The sequence below is a fragment of the Antedon bifida genome, chromosome 1 (genome assembly GCF_963402885.1).
Source record: "Antedon bifida chromosome 1, ecAntBifi1.1, whole genome shotgun sequence".
Classification (NCBI taxonomy): Eukaryota; Metazoa; Echinodermata; class Crinoidea; order Comatulida; family Antedonidae; genus Antedon; species Antedon bifida.
This window is the reverse complement of record NC_136226.1, coordinates 31,529,702-31,548,900: the sequence shown is the minus strand read 5'-3', so window position 1 is coordinate 31,548,900 and position 19,199 is coordinate 31,529,702. Positions and strand designations below refer to the sequence as shown.

Here is a 19,199-nt window from a genome sequence, read left to right as displayed (position 1 = left end):
AAAGCTATCTTTGTTGTTCCTGAACCAGAAAGGTCGGCGCCTAACCATCCTGAAATCTTGTAACAAAATCCGCCAAGTAGAGCAATAATTTTCTCCGTCCTCGATAAAAATCCGTAAGTGTTTTCAAATCAATTTTGCAGGTAAACATTGTATCAATTTGTTGAGGCCGAGTTAGCAATATAAATATCAACAAAATCTGAAGATTAATGTCCGAAAACTCTGTATTTTTCTAGAGAACTGTTAAGTTCCTCCCTCGACTGCTTTCTTTCGTCGAGTGATTCGTTGCTGGCAGAGGGCACGTTTTTACTTCTTTCGTTCATGAAATGTGCGGGCGGGCTGCTATATTTTCTTTCATTAATAATGTAAACTGCAAGCCATGAAACATTAATGACGAATTTAAACATGATCAAATCCTAGTTTTATATACATACTAAATTATATACTAAAAATCTAAGGTTAAATTTATGTGGTCTTTGATCTGAAAGGACTGCTGAATTGTGTGTTGGAGTCTCGTGGTTGAACCTGTGTGACCACCAGCAGTACGTGTGAAAAAAGCTTTTTATTGTGTAGTCAGCCTAGCTAAGTATTGGTGTGCATAGAGGTTCACTATAATATCTCTATGGTGTGACCTAGAATACAGACAGTTAGAGAGAGGTCTAGGCGTGACTACTAAATATAGGTTATGAGTAGACCTAAAATTAAAATACTACCATATACCTATTTTGTGTAATTTAATTGTATGAACAAACAAATGTAATTTGTTGCCTCTATCACTCAGCTGTTCTAATTTCATTGCATCATCATGATCCTTCAGATAGGATGTTAAGCCATTGGTCATGTTTCATGAGCATACGCATGATAACCCATTATGACCAATGCATATGATTAATTAATGCTACTCTCTTTATCAGCTACTGTAATACTAATTGTATTTTATTTCAAGAAATATGTTTACATTTTTTTCAGTTTAAAATGAAAGGGCGATCCAATGCTAGCAGTAGACGGACATTGCGTTCTGAGAGTTTGTTTTGCAGCTATTCGCATCGTATATGTATGCAGAATCGACTTGATGGCTATGAGTACTGTATTCGACACATTCTTGAAGATAAGAATGCACCATTTAAACAATGCAATTATATATCTACAAAGAATGGGAAACGCTGTCCGCATCCTGCACCTAAATCAGACAAAAAAGATGGGTATGAATTGTTTGTGTGTCAAAACATTATTGCAAGTACCACATACATACCTACTTAGCAAGTTCTGTCTGCACTATCAAACTTTATGTGACAAACAAATTTGATGTGCTCATATATGGACTTTATGATGTCATATCACTACCATATTTGGGCATATCACTACCGTATTTAGGCACATCGCACTTTTTGTCAAACTAGTTTGATAGTGTAGATGATTTTAACATTGGCTTTCTCTCATCTTTCTGTTTGATGAACTGTTCATACTTTTTGAAGTCAATTTAAAATTTCAAAACTCTAGTAACTTGACTAAGTAAGTTAGGTGTGATAAGCTTTTCTAAGTAAATAATTTACTAATATTTAAACAATAAATTTGTAATCATTTCAATGCAAATGCTATGTTTTCCTCCCTCCAGATTTTGTGTTGAACACTCAAGGAAAACCGCCATGCTTCGTCATAAAAATATTTTAAAGAGACGTCCGAGTAATCGCACCGAGACGATCCTTGACGATCTTGATCCGTACAGAGCTAGCTCCTCTAAACAGCTCCCTGACAGCCTGCCATCAGAAGCCGCTAAAGTATTAGGTATTGAATTAAATTCACTTTAATCCAATCTTTTTATGTTTATTTAAAATAAATTCAAGTCAAACAACGTTCTAGATTTGGAATGAAGCTGTAGCTTGGTGGTTAACATGCTTGCCTTTCATTCCCAATGTCCAGGGTTCAATCCTGACCTAGTACCAGGGTTGTAACTCACAACTCTTTCAACTCCACTCCCTGAGCCTCAAATGAGTTTATAAGCATTATAAATTATAAAATAGTCTATCCATCATGTAATTGGTGAGTTACTTGCTGTTGGATGCGTATGAAATAAAACAAAAATAGAAGATCACCCACACAGTAGATAATAAATCAACAGATGGCACCCAACAATGCTTCTTTTGGTAGAATATGGTAGTGACAGCAGCAGTGATGTAGAACCACTACTTGTGGACCAATCATGGAGAGGTGACAATGAGAGTGATGCTGAAAGTGTGGACAGTGAGCAAGAGGATTTGCTCAAGTAAGTCATCATTAAGCTCTGTTTACACTATCAAACTTTATGTGACAAAACAATGTGACATGATCCATGTGACATGATGATGTCACATCACTACCATATTTGGGCACATCATTTTTTAGTCAAACTAGTTTGATAGTGTAGACAGAGCTTTAGTCATTACAATTCCAAACCATATTATTACTATTTATTTACATACCAGTCATACCCTTGACCCTTAAAGGTAATGACCCATCATCTGCCAGATAAATTAAATAAGCCACCTTACAAACACAGAATGTGTCCATTCTGACCACCCATGATGATGATTTTCGACTGATGAATGAATGAATTACAGTATCATATATTCAGGTAAATTTGTTATTGTTTACTAAACATCATTTTTACCCTTGTAAACAACAACAATGTTTGTGCTTAATAATGTTATAAATGGTTTGATATTTGTTGCAGGCATGCAGGAGTGTACACAGCTGAAGAGGTTGCCTTGACGACAAAAGAGAAACTGATTCGACTGCAGTCGCTTTATATAAACCAGTTCAAACGACTCCAGCATGTCATGCGAGAAAAACGCCGCAAGTACTTAGCTGAACGCAGCATTGAGGAGCAGACGATTGGTAAATGCTTAGTTTTAAATGTTTACACTACAATTGTATTGTGTTTGTAATATATGCTGTGTATTGTATTATAGTATTTAATAATAATAATAATAATACATTTATATAGCGCCTTTTCAATAAAACTGTTCAAAGCGCTTAACAATACATAGCTAGCATAGTAATAATCAGAATATGAAACATATATTTAAATAATTTTTATACACTGCCTAGCATAAGAGTTAAAACAATTTACATTCCAATATTAGTATATCAATAAGCGAGCAAATAATATCTTAGACCTACTTTAAAACTTTGGATCATAAAAGAAACATGATTACAGAGATACATTAAAACCTGAAAATATTCTTATTCATTGATGTGAAAGGTTAGTGTCCTCAAAAATGTCAATGTATTTGTATTTGTAATACAGAAAAGATAATTATTTTATTATATAGTGATGTAGTAGTGTTCTGATTCCTTGACCATTTAGGTTTGAATATTGGTAAGGTCACTGACCCTAGGGAGAAGAAAAAGTTAAAGAAACTTCAAGCTATGAAGCGTTACCGCAAGCGCAGAGGATGCGAAGCCTTGCTTGCGGACAAATCGAAGAAGAGACGAATACAGGTGACAGCGATGCGAGAAGGCGTCAAACCTGAACAGCCACTGATGGTATGTAAATACGAAGCTGACGGGAATAACTGTTGTAACAACCGCTTACCAGCTATCGCGTATTGTCAACAACGTATCCTTCTGTGTATAAATTTAATTTACTTTAAATTTAAAGAAAAACTTGAAACCAAAGTAACAATGCTGAAATAATGTCTAAACAATCAAGACGAAAAAGTAAACATAAAAGTTGACTCTAATTAAGATTAAACCATTGTCCTAGATTTGGACTCTTCCACTACAAAGTAGGTAGAAATCTGTAATGTTCTCATCTTTACTGTTTAGATAACAAATACAAATATTCCAAAACAGCAAAGAAAATATCAATCAAATCTTCCAGAATTAACAAGAAAATTTTCACATAAACTGTGTTTCGGTAAGTTATAAATAATATTGTAATGTAATGTAAACAATTAAAAAAGCAACTTTTCTCTAGAAATCTTTCTTTAACAAGTACAATTAGATATTCTTGAAGACCGTCACCAAGTGCTTTATGGGAAATGCGAGGGGGATGATGGGAGCTGTGATAGGCCAGTCTTGCTAGCGTCTGGCGAGATTGCGTGCATCTTCCATGCATTAATGCCAGTAATGCATAGTCAGGGTAACCTTCCTGTCATCGCTAAATATGATAAGGTAAGTGAAATTTTAAAAATATCAGTACCAAGCAGTATTTGATTGTCACATGGTATAAAGCCTTGTCTACACTATCAAACTTTATGTGACAACAAAATGTGATGTGCCCATATATATGAACATGATGATGTCATATCACTACCATATTTGAGCACTTTTTTTGTCTAACTAGTTTGATAGTGTAGACAGAGTTCAATAGGTTTGAAAAAAATTATTCAATGTAAAAGTACTAATAATTGTACACTGTTTATTTCCAAATTAAGGCTAAGCCGAAATTTGTCATGGACGATCATGATTACGGACAGAAGTCAGCCCAGCCTGAAGCAGCAAGCAGTAAGTCGGAACAACCACCTTCTGAGGGGAAGACCACTAAAAAGCCGCACACTATTAGTAAAATAAAAGAATATGATGATGAGGAGACTGAAACAGATGAAGAACAAAAAGATGTAAGTTAACATTACTTATATTTTTGTAGAGTTGAGAAAGTTTGTAGATAAATGTGTTTATATACTAATTATCCAATTAAAATTTAATTGATTAAGGTAAGTTTTAGGGGCCTAAGCTGTGTGGATGCTGTGGGTATATTGTATGGTGGAAACTGAGGCATAATTTATGATTTTCATCTACATGCTATTTAATAATTGTGAGGGCGTGTGGCGCTGTGTGTTGGACGTTCGACTACTGATCGTTAGACCGAGGTTCGAATCCAACTCTCGCCGCATTGCTTGTATCCTTAGGCAAGATACTTTACTTACGTTTGCCTCTCTCAACCCAGGTGTATAATTGGGAACCCGGTTAGATCAAGACACAACTTTGCGCTGATTACTAGCTGCATATATGGGAGTATGTTTCCATAGGTGTTTGATCAGGAAATGACTGGGGTAATAATGTTCAGTGCATTGAGAGCTTGCTTATATGCGCTATATAAGGATGAACTATTATTATTATTATTATTTATAATAATAATACGTTGATCTTAATGCGCAAAACCTCTAAGTGCTTCACATTATTACTCCGGTTATGTTTTGGATCAAACACGTCTGGAAACATACTCCCATAAGGTTGCAGCCAGTAATCAGCGTAGTTTTGTTTGAACCTATACCCTCAATAAAAACACACAGCCACTGATCATAACACTGGGCCCTCTGGGAGACCAGTCTTTGACTGAAGAGGTTACCTAGTAATAAATAAAAAAACAAATTCAAATATGATATGTTAAAATCTTTCAAATTCACATTGATAATGATAAAATACAAAATGATCACGTTTTGTTTCCTCCTAAAACAGCAACAATTTGAAGAGATGTGGAAACGGCAGGAGGCAATGAGCGTAGACGATTCTGATTCAACTGATTCAAGTGATGAAGTGTCGTCATCATCTATGCCGTCCGTCAAAGTGCTTCCACCGGTCAAGAAGTACATATGTAAATGTGGTCAGAACCAGGACAATCCTGAAAGCTGCTCCTACAAGAAAGGCAAATACACAAGTCGATGTAAATGCTATCATGCTCAGGAGCCGTGCGCTCATTGGTGCAAGTGCAAAGGATGCATTAATCCGTACGGAAGCAGTAAACGAAAATCAAAGAAAAAGAAGAAAAGTTCCGAGAGGAATAAGAGTCGAGATAAGAGCGAGATCAAGTCTGTTAAAGAAGAAATAACAAGTTAAATAATTCAGTTTAGTTTTTAAAAATTAGACAAATATTTTGTACATTTATTGAGCTACAGTATTACTGATGTAGAATAAACAGTTTGTGTTATTTTATATTGTGTCATACCTTCTTGTTTGTGTCAATGACTATACTGGTTTTGAAGAGTTCAGTCAATGTACATTCATGACACCCAAAACATCCTTTCTGTAATCGAGTGCTATAGCTCTGTCTACACTATCAACTAGTTTGACAAATATGGTGGTGCTATGCCCAAATATGGTAGTGATATGACATCATCATGTCCATATATGGGTACATCACATAAAGTTTGATAGTGAAGACAGAGGTTTAGATACCAGATATAGGCACACGTATTCTACTATACTTTGCAATACATACAGTGCATGTTAAAGAACTTGGTACACTATTCAAAAAGAGTAGGAGATCGTCTCCCAGTGTGCTGATTTGAGTAGGTGCTGTTTGCCGTATAGGTCTATAGAGGGCCTATCCAAATTTAATTTCCAGTTAAGTTTGAGGACAATAATAAATACCTTTTATAGCTTACAATAATAATTCAATTGTCCTTAGTTTCCAGTTAAGCTCAAGGATGATAATACCTTTATAGCTTACAATAAGAAAATGTTATTGTTCAGTACCTGGCTTGTCTAAAAAGCTCTGTTTACACTATCAAACTTTATGTGATAAAAAAATGTGATGTGCCCATATATGGACATGATGATGTCACATCACTACCATATTTGGGTACATCACACTTTTTTGTAAAACTAGTTTGATAGTGTAGACAGAGCTTGACTGTATTTATGCTTGAATAAAACGTATTCCTTTCATGAGATTTCACCTTTCAGCAAGCTGGATCCAACAACACATCAATAAAATCAAACACTTATTTTTGCATGCATGCAAAGAAAATTTTAATTTTTTATTCAATATTGTCAAATAAACTATGAAAATATAGATTGGCACTGAGTAAAGGCTACATTTCATTCTCTTCATATACTAAGTACTGTAAAATAAACTTTTGTTACTACAATTTGTCACTATAATTTAAATTGTTAAGTCTCCTGAAACGGTATTTTTGAAAACATAAGAATGAAACGAAAATTTCAATTACAGTAGCGGTTGTATCTAAAATATTCAAAATAGATAGCACGCAGCAAACTCTATGATGAGATTCTGGATTATTTGTAACTACACCAACAAGATGTATTTTCAGTTTTACATATTTCAAATTAGAATAATCTTGAGTTTAATATCATTTTAATATAATGCTTATACGAGTAATAAAATAAATATGCCACAAAAATGTACCTCATGGATTTGAACTATTAAATTTAAGTACTATTTCTGTCCCTAAAAAAACACTCATGTCGACACAACAGCCGATATTTGCTAATGAGTGCTTATTTATTAATTAATTATTATGGTCATAATTGCAAAGTAATTGACATCAACATGTAAAAGTGTACACAGCATTGTTAGCACATCAATGCACAGGTAAACCACAATAATACATATAAGATACAAATTAATGATAATCTATTATTTATAACATAATATATTCATTTAATAGACTAATTGAAATTTTATAATGTAATAACTGCTACTTATTATATACTTATATTAATATACTAATGATACATATTTTTTAATATTGTAAGACAACTTCCAATTGTCAATATTTTGTTGAAAGACTTGTAGTAAACGTGACCTACTACTCCTGTTGCTCAGCTGCTAGATCTTGGAATGAAAATGGCTTAAATGGATGGCCCTCACCCTTGTAAAACTTACTCTGGAATTCAACCCTATAAAAAAAGAGATACAAAAATTATCTAAACATGGCAATCTTTCATTACAACAACTTCATTAAATGTTTTGTATTTAACCTCATATCAAGCAGACGAATCCAATCATCATGGTTGACTCCCTCAGCCATCACTTTACGGCCCTGGGTAAAACTCTTCTAAAATATGCACAAGTCTACCATCAGAATTATGGTTGAGGAGTTCGATTTTATTTCATTCAATACCATCCAGGCAGAACACAGATGATAACAAACCAAATACACAATCATTTACATAGTAACAGAGATAGCCCACTTAATCCCCAAAAGGGGTTTATATCCTGAGAATCCTGTGCCTTGAACCTATGTCGATATTATGGCTATGGTTTGTGGTGGTCTGCGTAATTCTAGTCAGAATTGGCCTCCTCAGATCAAAGGCAAGCAAAACTTACCAATGCAAACGTAAAGTATGCAGGAAGGCAGACAGTGCCTCCATCATCAGTAGAATAGCGACAGTCATAATAGCCCAGAATGCAAACACACCAAATATCATAACACTGCCAAACAACGTGTTCTGCCCCAGCCCCTGTTGCATTACCATGGTCCATAGCACCTCAGAAAGCTCTAAAAAATACAAAACGAAAAACAGTGTTAGTAGGTTTCTTTTTAAGTTTTCTTTATTCGATGTGTTGACAGGGCCGTAGTCACCAGTACTTTTGGTAAGGTTTCAAACCACCAAACACCACCACTGTTTCACAGAGGATTTTGACAACCCAGTGGCTTGAACAGAAATTGTTCCCTTTTCTTGCGAATACAGGACTACTTTATTTCTTGTGGCTACATCACTGGTTGAGAGCCATGATGTGCTCTGTACTGCGAGACTCTGGGATAACCTTAAAAACTTACCAGCATGGGCAAGGCTGAGAGCCCATAGACGTAGGTAGGATGCAGTGTGAGAGATGCAGCCTAGACAGTACTCAATGGTGTGAATTCCTTGATAGATTAAAGCTTCTCCAAATTCAAACTGAAAATAATAAATGTAGAAAACAAACTTTAAACTTTGTTTATCTATTCTACTTCTACAAGACGGTACTATCGTGATCCGTGGATTAAAATCTCTATTATCTTAGATTTAGGAATCAGGCAAGCCAAAGCCATTACATAATCGTATGAAAAATCTCAATGAACACCTCAGTAGGCTATGTATTGCTGATTAGGTGAAAGTTGAATCTAAAAAAAATGTATTTACCTGAAAAAATATCATTTAAACCAAAAACCAAAAAATAGTCAAATTGGCTGCCAGCCAATGGGTTTTTGGTTGAATTTATCATTTATTTTGTCATTATATAAGTAAAAACATTTTTTTAAGTGATTAACTTTATTAAAACTACAAAATAATCTATTCAAAGTCTGATTTAATAAATTTTCATTTTTCATGTTTTCAGGGGGACATAAATAGTATATTAAAACAAAAACCTTACGCTTTCTTCGGCTTTCAAAGATCCATTTAAAACATCTCCCAACTCCTCATGATTAGCCTGTAACGCATCATCATTAATTATAATTTCTGCATCTTCATCACGTCCCCGACACTAAAAATCACATTTATTATCAGTATTATTATATTTATAAAACAATTATTGTATATGACAAAGTATAGTATGTATTGGGTACGAAATTTGGCGGAAATTATGAGGTAGGATTTTAACAGTAAATTTGACCTCTCTTGTGTCTATATTTAGATTAAGGGGTGGGACTATTAATCAAGCATGAGATTATACTCGGTTATATAACAATTACTGTACATGACAGTATACTGCAGTATATGCCTTGAGCACTTTGTGGATATGTGTGCTTTTTAAATCATATTATCATATTTTATGCATTGGGTATGGAATTTTGCAACATAACAATAAGTGGTGGCATTAAACAGTAAATTTTACCACTCTTGTGTCTATATTTAGATTAGGGGGTGGAACTATTACTCAAGCATGGGATAATACTCGGACATATAGGGTATTGATGGCACTCTATTTTGGTACTTGATTTATTGTGATTTATTTTTATAAGCTTTTTGCCAATGTATGAAAGTGACAACTTGTATGTTCAATGTATGCATTGTGTGTTACATCAATTGTAATCAAATGTATTTGCATGATGAATATTGCGATGCTTTTCACATGTTTTTACAATGATTGCATGATTTCAACTTTGAACTTTGACATGATACAATATATCTTTCTATAGGTTGTGTATGACCAGGTAAGAGTGAAATTATTACTTCCTTGGTATTAAAAGTTTATATGAAAATGTAATTGTTACACACCCTGTTTTGACATATAAAATAGCCTATAAGCTGTATAATATATGTGGTGTATAACACTTACAATTGTCTTTTAAATGAGAAGTAATTTTTGAATTCCGGGGTGTAAGAGATGTGAAGGAACTACTACTATAATATACTAGGGGCTCCACCCCACCTATGTTGTGATGAGATGAGTAAAATTGATAAAAGTGAGTGCTGACGAGTGAAATAAAGGAATAAGTACAAAAACATTAACTATTCTTTTCTGTACCTTTTTTATGTACTAAACTTATCTAAGAAGAAATAAGAATTTACAAAAAAGATAACAAAAAATTAAAATAGAACAAAAATGTTGCATTAAATTAATTTTTTTTTAATAACAACAGTTAAAGAAAATTAAAATGGAACAAAAATGTTGCATTAAATGAAAAAAAGATAACAAAATTAAAACAGTTAAAGAAAATTAAAAAAGAACCAAAATGTTGCATTAAACAAATGTTTAATATCAAAAACAAAATATTTGAATAAAAAATGAAACTCAAATATTATTACATTATTTAATATTAGGCATTCCAGATTTTATTGAATCTTTGTTATCAATAATCTATGTTTTTGTATATCTGATGTAGAAAAGGACATTTTATATTATATTTACATGGTGCCTAATATTACAATAACAAAGTATTACAAATGGTATAATAAAATCAAAATTGTTTTATTATACCATTTCTTGTTTACTTACATGAGTGTGCGTTGACTACAAACAAAAATTTGAGAAACTTGTCAAATATTGTAACCATAACCCCATACCCAAAATTGAATCAATTTTTCAAATCACTAGTAAATGTCTGCTAAAAGTGTTTTTATCAAAAATAATTTATTTGTTTTATTTACTTGATAAAATTAAAACAGAAAATATAATGGTCAGTGGACCAATGTATCTACTATTTATACGTTAAAATTTTAAACTGTTAAAAAAGGATAAAATTAAAAACAATAAACAATGATAATCATAAAAACACAAGTAAATTTGTTAATACTTGTAGCATTATGCTAATATTAGTACTGTAACAACATGCATCTAGTAAAAGGTGTTTTAATTGGATTGAAATTGCATAGTGAATTGCTCTACACAAACAACACAATTTCTATTTTTTTCTAGGCAGGGTATTTCTAATTTCTTGATAGCCAAAGCACAGCTTATTTGCTGTTAAAAGCAGGTAATTTCATAACCCAAGCTTGAATTTAATCTTGGTTACAAATTGACAAGCTTCTCACAAGCATCCTGACGAAAGTTGTCTGGAGCTTTGGTGCGTTGTTTGTTTTTTTTTCTACTGGTGATGAAATGTTAGATGCAGGAAACGAAAAAAAGCAGCAGCCGCAAAGGCAAAACTTACGCTGATACTCACAGTAGATAAGCGTTGCCGCATCCGGCCACGATGGGCGATAAATTGCGAGACTGGTCTTGCAAGTAACATCCATGGGATACATAATACGGCAATAACAACCAGGGCTACTTGTACTTCATACTAAATTATGTTGCAGAATTGTGTTAAAATGATATACATATGAAGTATAGTCAATACCCAGTTTAACATACATCAGTTGTAGTAATAAAAGTAAAACAAAAAAAGTAATAATACTGTATAGGACCCGAGTGTAGTCCCAGGGGCCCGGGTATGGTATTTTGGAAAAATTTGGGCTTAAGTTTGTACTTGGATTGCACATATCAATGAATTTCAAGGCTTGTGTCTGAATTTAGCCCCAAATTATGGGTGGGAATATACTTGGTTATGGGATTAAACTTGGTTATGGGATTAAACTTGGTTATGGGATACACGGTTATGGGATACACGGTTATAGGATTACACTCGGTTATACTTGGTTATGGGATACACGGTTATAGGATTACACTCGGTTATACTTGGTTATGGGATACACGGTTATGGGATACACGGTTATAGGATTACACTCGGTTATACTTGGTTATGGGATACACGATTATAGGATTACACTCGGTTATACTTGGTTATGGGATTATACTTGATTATGGGATTATACTTGATTATGGGACAACACTTGATTATGGGATTATACAGTAATGAAATGTTAAAAAAATTGCTTTTTTTAAAAATTGAGTTCATTTTCTTTCCTCGACTCATTGAGACGCCAGGGCTATGCAAATAAAATAGTTAAAGTAAAGTTAAAACACAATTTGATATTTGTTGAAAGAAATTTCCGACTGTAAGACAAATACAAAATATTGGAAATAAAAATTCAATTGAATGTTAATAACATTAATAACGGTAACAATAGTAGGATAAGTAAAACAATTAAATTAATTGCCAAAATAAATAATGTAAATAATAAACCCTTTACCTGGTTTGAGTACATCATGAGGTCGTCATCTTTTGTTAGTAAAAACATATTGATAATGGTAATAATAAGACTAGGTGCCTCCATTGAATTTTCAGCCGAATATTTGAACCATTTTATGACAATTAGGACAACCATGTAGCCGAAGATGAACAGCAGGAAAATGATTTGTGGGATGAAATCAAACAACAGGCTGGAATACTTCTTAAAATGTCTGAAAATGAAAAGAATTTGATGAGACAAGTAGTATGGGGGTTGGGGGTTGGATTCTATGATTCAGAATAATAACCCTATTTTTCATTTATACAGCAATATCATTATCATATCATTGCCGAATCACTCGTCAAATTCAACTTTTTAATTTGCAATGTCGTCATTAATTATTTGTTGTGCTTTTTACATTTTCTGTTGATTGTTCAGTGCTTAAAGGCACCCTGCATTTTGCTCTATATAAATTGAACATTATTATTATTACACATGGCAGTACTTACACATAGTTAAAGACACTCAAGAGTACGCCAAACACCATCTGAGATATACCCACTATAATGGACATCTTCATCTTGTAAGAATTCAGCCAACTTATCTTGTTTCCAGATACTTGCCAAATCTAATAATAATAATCCTCTATATTTAGTATGTGCATGGAGGAATGTTTACCTCCATGGTATGTGCGGTCACCTTATCAACAATTACATTAAATATGATCTCTATAGACCCACGACACAGCAGACCCATGTAGCACCTCCCATGACCACCACACCAAGAGATGATACTCCGCCTTTGAAAAGTGTACTGAATATTTTGTTTGTGAAGAACACAATGAGAGGGCAGCATCTTGCCCACAGTCATAAACAAGAGGAGGGGTATGAATTTTGACATTTTCATGAATTCCTAAATTTATTTATTTCTTTGAAACATAAAAATGTTGCACTGGGGAGAGATAACTATCAATAGGGGCATGTCTTAAACTCTAGACAAAAAATACAAATGCAAACATTATATCTAGATTACAAAATAAGTAAGTAAAAGACTAAAGCTCTACACTATCAAACTTTATGTGACAAAAAAATGTGATGTACCCAAATATGGTAGTGATATGCCCAAACATGGTAGTGATATGACATCATCATGTCCATATATGGGCACATCACATTTTTTTGTCACATAAAGTTTGATAGTGTGGACAGAGCTTAACTCACAGGGTCCATTCCAAACGGGTATGGCACGCCGTTAGTAGTGTTACATGGATCCAAAAAATAGGAAGCATCAGCTTTCATCAAATCCTCATCTGAAAAATCCATACCGGACACATTCCAACTGGAATCAAAGAATTTGAGTGATTTGGAAAACACATCATTGTATATCAAGCCAGTGTAGATAGAAAACATGCCCATTAGAAAAATGATGTAACGCCCTCCGAGAATGATGCCAAACACCTAGAAAAATAATACAAACATTATCATCAATATATAGTACGAATACCGCTAAGGATAACACATAATTTTAGCCTTCTACACTATCAAACTAGTGTGACAAAAACTAGTGTGATGTGCCCAAATATGGTAGTGATATGACATCATCGTTTCCATATATGGACACATCGCATTTTTTTGTCACATGAAGTTTGATAGCATAGACAGAGCTTTAGATCAGACCAGATAATTTAACAATTATTTTATAAATATTTTTAATACGTCAATGTATAAAGAATATTATTATTAAGAAGAATTATTATTACCTCGTCGTTACCATAGGCTTGAATAAGTTTGCGTTCTTTGACCACCAAGAAAAGACCGAACAACGCCATGATTAGCCCATGTCCAGCATCGCCGAACATCACAGCAAAAAGAAATGGAAAAGTAATAATTGCGTAGGGAGCTAGAAAAAAAGAGCCATATGGTTAAATATTATATTACAAAAAAAAAAGGTATTCTTTTCCATGGTTAAAAAACATATATAAGAACAGAACATTATTATTATTATTAGGTTAGATTTGTACTATACAGTCGACTATCCCAAAAGGTCCCCAATTCAATTTTAACATTAAAAACACATTCCGAATACCAGACTTTCCGGAAAACCAGCCATATTAGGCCAAAGGTGTCTAGTATTTGGAGATTTTTAACTGCATTATGAATGATTTAAAAATGGTTTGCTGACCTGGGTTGACCTCTCTATAACTAGCGACACCATAGGCATCAATGATGTCTTGGAATACGGCTGTAAACTTGTTTGTCTTGTTGCATGTAGGTGGCTGAAGTGGTGACTGTACACGATTCAGAATAGATGGCACACTTGCTCCACTACTCTCCTATACATTGAAATATTCATAAATCCATTTAAAGCTCTGTCTACACTATCAAACATTGTGACAACAAAAATGTGATTTGCCCATATATCATGTCATACCACTGTCATATTTGGGCACATCACTACGTACTTGGGCACTTCACACTTTTTTTGTCAGTTTGACAGTGTACACAGAGCTTAAGAATGTAGAAAAATATTATTGAGAATTTAGACCTCATGCTTTTATTCTAATTCAATTCAATTTAACTTTATTTTTTTAATTTCAATACAGAAAAAAATGAATATAAACAAGGAACTTTGACACAATTGGAAAAGACCAAAAAAATTATATTAAACAGAAAAGCATTCTAACTGCAATTTAGGTTGCACTGTAGCTAACATCTCAGAGTTTATTCTAGACTCAGCCTAGTTACTGAGGAATATAGTGGTTTAATATTTATGGGTTTTCAAGAAATGTTGTAAATTGGACAGCTTTATTGATTAATTGATCACTTTATTTCACAATAAAAATTCCATATATCCAAATGGAAAATCACACTAGAATAGGACTACATATACCACATTTTGGATACAGTAGTGGAATGCATTATTTAAAAGGTAAACTATATTTTATTTATTTATTCAAAACTGACCGTTCCATGTCTCAATGCTCGCTGAATGGTCTCCAAATCATCGACAGGACACCAGCATTCGGCGATCAAACACTTCTGGGTTACATCCAAGTTGAACAGGTTAAGAGTGTGATATATGGCTTTCATTTTGTTAACTTTGATGAACCAAACTTGTAGAGTGGTGGCGGTCTCCACCAGCAGGCGTTGACGATGGTCATAAGTCTTATTCAAAACCTATATTATAAGAATTGAATCATTCATTTATTTATTTATATTGCTCTGCTTATTATCAAGCATTTTTGTCTAACACAGAGAGATTATTATTAGATATAAATCTAATCAAACAATTTGACTATGAATCTGAACTTTGTCATGCAAATAAAGTTCAGATTCATAGAGACTACATTATTTTTGATATAAACAATTTTATACTATTTACTCTACACTTCTACAAGCTCAATTATACTACCATAAAACCTTGATGGGCTTCTTTTTTAGTACTCTTCGGTGGGCTCCTTTTTTAAACTCTTAATTGTTTGTGAAAAGAACCTACCATTTGCAGGTCCTGGATTCGTGTGCGAATGCCTGTTGTCAATTCCTGCCTTTCGTTGGCATCTTCAGGGCAGGGATACAAAGAAGCTCGGAAGCCCTCACATATCTTACGTGCTCTAATCCCAAGCTGTTCTCCTTGGAAGAACAAAACAAAGACACACTTGTATACGTCATCGCCCTGAAAAAGAAATAGTGTTGTTATAAATGGAAATGATAATCGATCATCCAAATAAAAATTTCAGACAATCATTTTCGCTACATCACTTTCTGTATATAATTCTTTATGCTAAGCCATTCATAAATACGTACGTGTATGACGTTTCCACTTGTTGTCAACAAATCTTCATTTGGCAATGACTTAGTGGTTGCTAGAAGTAGCTTTCCTAGTTGTAGAGCAGCTATTAGTAACCTTGGTCTCGGATATGCCAGATGAAGATTTGCTGACAACAAGTCGAAACTTAGCACACATACGTATTTATTAATGGTTTAACGTAAAGAATTGTATACAGATAGTTAATATAAAACCAGATGAAAACATTTTTCGAAAATAACAACTTTTATTTACAGTTACTGGATCTTGTAATGGACGCTCAATTTCGTTGTGACGCAGAAAGATGTTGCCTCGAGAAACTCTCCACAACATTTGCTCAAACGCCGGCAGTCTGTCTCGGTTAATTACTCCAGACAAACACCTAGAAACAAAAAAACAAATATTAGAAATGAAAAAGTAATAGAACAATCTCATTTTAAATATACCATGTAGTTATAATGACTTTATGCTCAGCGCTGATAGACTATGTATGACATAAAGCTCTGTCTACACTATCAAACTTTACGTGACAAAAAATATAACATATTATAATATAATATACATTATCACTACCATATTTGGGCCTATCACTACCTTATTTGGGCCTATCACTACCTTATTTGGGCCTATCACTACCTTATTTGGGCCTATCACTACCTTATTTGGGCCTATCACTACCTTATTTAAGCATATCACTACCTTATTTAAGCATATCACTACCATATTTGGGCACATCACACTTTTTTTGTCAAACTAGTTTGATAATGTAGACAGAGCTTTAGAAATGAAAAAGCAATAGAACAACCTCATTTGAAACATACTATGCATTTGTATTGATGGACTTGATTGATGTATGACAGGTTTACAGTGAAATGTCTAGAAATACAGCATTAATGATGACTTACCCTAAGGATTGGATGCCACCAACATTTACCGACGGTTGTTGAGGTAACGGGTTACCCTCGGCAAAAGGCGCTTGGTGATCACCCTGAAATAACAAAACAACAAAAAAACAAGTTTAGCGGTTGATGATGCTACTGTTTCCATGTAAAATTAACCGTAATATTATTTGACCAAAAAAAAGAATATGGTAAGGTTATTAATATTAGCTTATGTGGCATTATTATTAAACTGGTCTTGCTGAAAGCAAACATTATATACTAAATTGTATCATCTTAATTATATAGATATACTCTAATTAATATAGATAATAATATTTAATTTAAAATTGAAAAAACTATGAATACACCATTGTCTACTACTTGTAAGTTTCACTCCAGTCAGAGGGGGGTAAGTATGTCATATTCAATCATCCCCGACCAACAGAATACTAAATATTACATTGTTTGATAAATAATAAAAGCATATTAATATGTAGGACAATTTATTATTTATCTTACAGCTAAATGTCAACTGATAAGTACAGTATAACATCAATCTAACAAAGCTATTGTATGACATTTATTATAAAAACTGTCTTTCTAAAACACCTAAAACAAATGTTAAAGCTCTGTCTACACTACCAAACTTTATGTGACAAAATGTGATGTGCCCATATATGGACATGATGTCATATCAATACCATATTTGGGCATATCACTACCATATTTGGACATATCACTATCATATTTGGGCATATCATATCAGCAAAATGTTATCATTGACCTTCGGTAAACAAGTAATTATCAATAATAACCTACAACATGGAAAAATGTTTGTGTGTTGTGCAGAATGCTCATTTGTTCTTCCAGTTCAAGATAGTTCTGCTTCAGTGCCTCTTGATTTGAATTCACCTCACGTAGCTCACTTTCAAGCTTATCCAATTTTGCCTTAAAAACACAAATATGATATAAAATATAAATATGCTTGCTTTTAGTGATTCAGTTTGATAAAACAAAATAATTGGTATAATTTGTTTTACATTGATTAAATATTTAGCTCATGGCAAACAAATCTCATTTTTAAAGCTCTGTCCACACTATCAAACTCGTTGTGACAAAAAAAGTGTGATGTGCCCAAATATGGTAGTGATATGATAGAATCATGTCCATATATGGGCAAATCACATTTTTTTGTCACATAAAGTTTGATAGTGTAGACAGGGCTTAAGATGTCTTGAAATCAATATCACATAAATTATGTATTTACCTCGAGATCAACAAGTTCCCGTGGAGCGGGTGCTTTGACGTGCTCCGACACATCATGAATCTTGATATTACTACTTGTCACCTCTTTTTCAATGTAACCTGCAATTGACACACAAAAAAAAAATCAAAAACTACGAAAGATACCTACTCCATCAGTTTTTATAGGATCTATTATAAAAGGTGTTCTGAAACACATTCATTGGGTTATATGAAACGTAAAAATCCAACTCTTGATTTTCTAATTTCTTGACTCACGCAGTTTTCTTTCCATTTCATCGCATCGTCTCACTTCATTTACAAATTTCCGCTGAAAAGCATTAACATCCGGGTTCAAATCTCTAAATTGCACCAATCCAAGTTCTCCAAGCTCCGCGACACATGCGTAAGCTGCCTCTGATTGGAGGAACAGCTGTGCAAGGGTCATCTCCTCACTCCTGAACAACGACCCCATCTTCTTTATTTCTATGTTTTACTTTTAGGTCCTCTTCTTTTGTAACTGTAAAATCAAATGACGGCTAGATTGAAATGTTTAGTCTAGTCCTTATTTTTATATTTTTAATATCAATTATTAGGAAAATGGAATTGGAGATTAGGTTTAATACCGCCCTCTATAAAACACCACCCAGAGTAGGCCTACAGGAGTTCCAATTACAGTAATGATAAATAAAACTAGCCTAGAAAGAATAGAAGAACATTCATTCAATATACCACAAATAAAAATGACAATCATATGTTAAACATGTATTTAAATAATTGATAGAAGAAAGTTGAAGAATACAAAGAATAAGATAACTTTGGTGGTTACACACAAAACGGAAAACACAATGAGAATGAACTAAATTAACAAACAAATCGTAATTAAAAAGTTTTACAGACCTTTTCGCCTTGCATGAAATGTGCAACCCCGGAAGCAAAGTCTTACTGTTCAATCATGTGATCATACAGTATGGGTAATCGATCACACATCACATGATAAAATAAATA

At 33.4% G+C, this 19,199-nt stretch overlaps 2 protein-coding genes across 5 annotated transcripts; one reads left to right on the top strand and one right to left on the bottom strand.

The window, feature by feature from the left end:
* The first annotated feature begins 11 nt into the window (after positions 1–11).
* LOC144850366 (KAT8 regulatory NSL complex subunit 2-like) lies at positions 12–5,913 on the top strand. 2 transcript variants are annotated; one of them, XM_078707646.1, is made up of 9 exons: positions 12–113; positions 967–1,199; positions 1,613–1,782; positions 2,146–2,260; positions 2,708–2,871; positions 3,344–3,595; positions 3,983–4,152; positions 4,416–4,598; positions 5,440–5,913. In XM_078707646.1, exons 2-9 carry the CDS (start codon positions 973–975, stop codon positions 5,815–5,817), a joined length of 1,659 nt encoding a protein of 552 aa, XP_078563772.1. In that variant the 5' UTR covers positions 12–113; positions 967–972; the 3' UTR covers positions 5,818–5,913. The 2 variants fall into 2 exon arrangements, with proteins under 2 accessions (XP_078563772.1, XP_078563778.1); XM_078707652.1 differs by lacking the exon at positions 12–113 and adding an exon at positions 345–539.
* A 791-nt stretch (positions 5,914–6,704) lies between these two features.
* On the bottom strand, positions 6,705–19,161 carry LOC144850342 (V-type proton ATPase 116 kDa subunit a 1-like). Of its 3 annotated transcripts, none has more exons than XM_078707607.1 (18): positions 19,092–19,161; positions 18,471–18,711; positions 18,217–18,314; positions 17,769–17,897; positions 16,974–17,056; positions 16,324–16,450; positions 15,760–15,936; positions 15,228–15,440; positions 14,446–14,596; positions 14,024–14,163; positions 13,485–13,721; positions 12,774–12,892; positions 12,286–12,496; positions 11,304–11,435; positions 9,083–9,193; positions 8,508–8,625; positions 8,054–8,225; positions 6,705–7,623 (listed from the first exon to the last, which is right to left on the bottom strand). In XM_078707607.1, the coding sequence occupies exons 2-18, from the start codon at positions 18,664–18,666 to the stop codon at positions 7,533–7,535; spliced, it is 2,505 nt and encodes an 834-aa protein (XP_078563733.1). In that variant the 5' UTR covers positions 18,667–18,711; positions 19,092–19,161; the 3' UTR covers positions 6,705–7,532. The 3 variants fall into 3 exon arrangements, with proteins under 3 accessions (XP_078563733.1, XP_078563749.1, XP_078563741.1); XM_078707623.1 differs by having other exon boundaries at positions 11,316–11,435; XM_078707615.1 differs by having other exon boundaries at positions 18,471–18,702; positions 19,088–19,119.
* Positions 19,162–19,199: the final 38 nt, after the last annotated feature.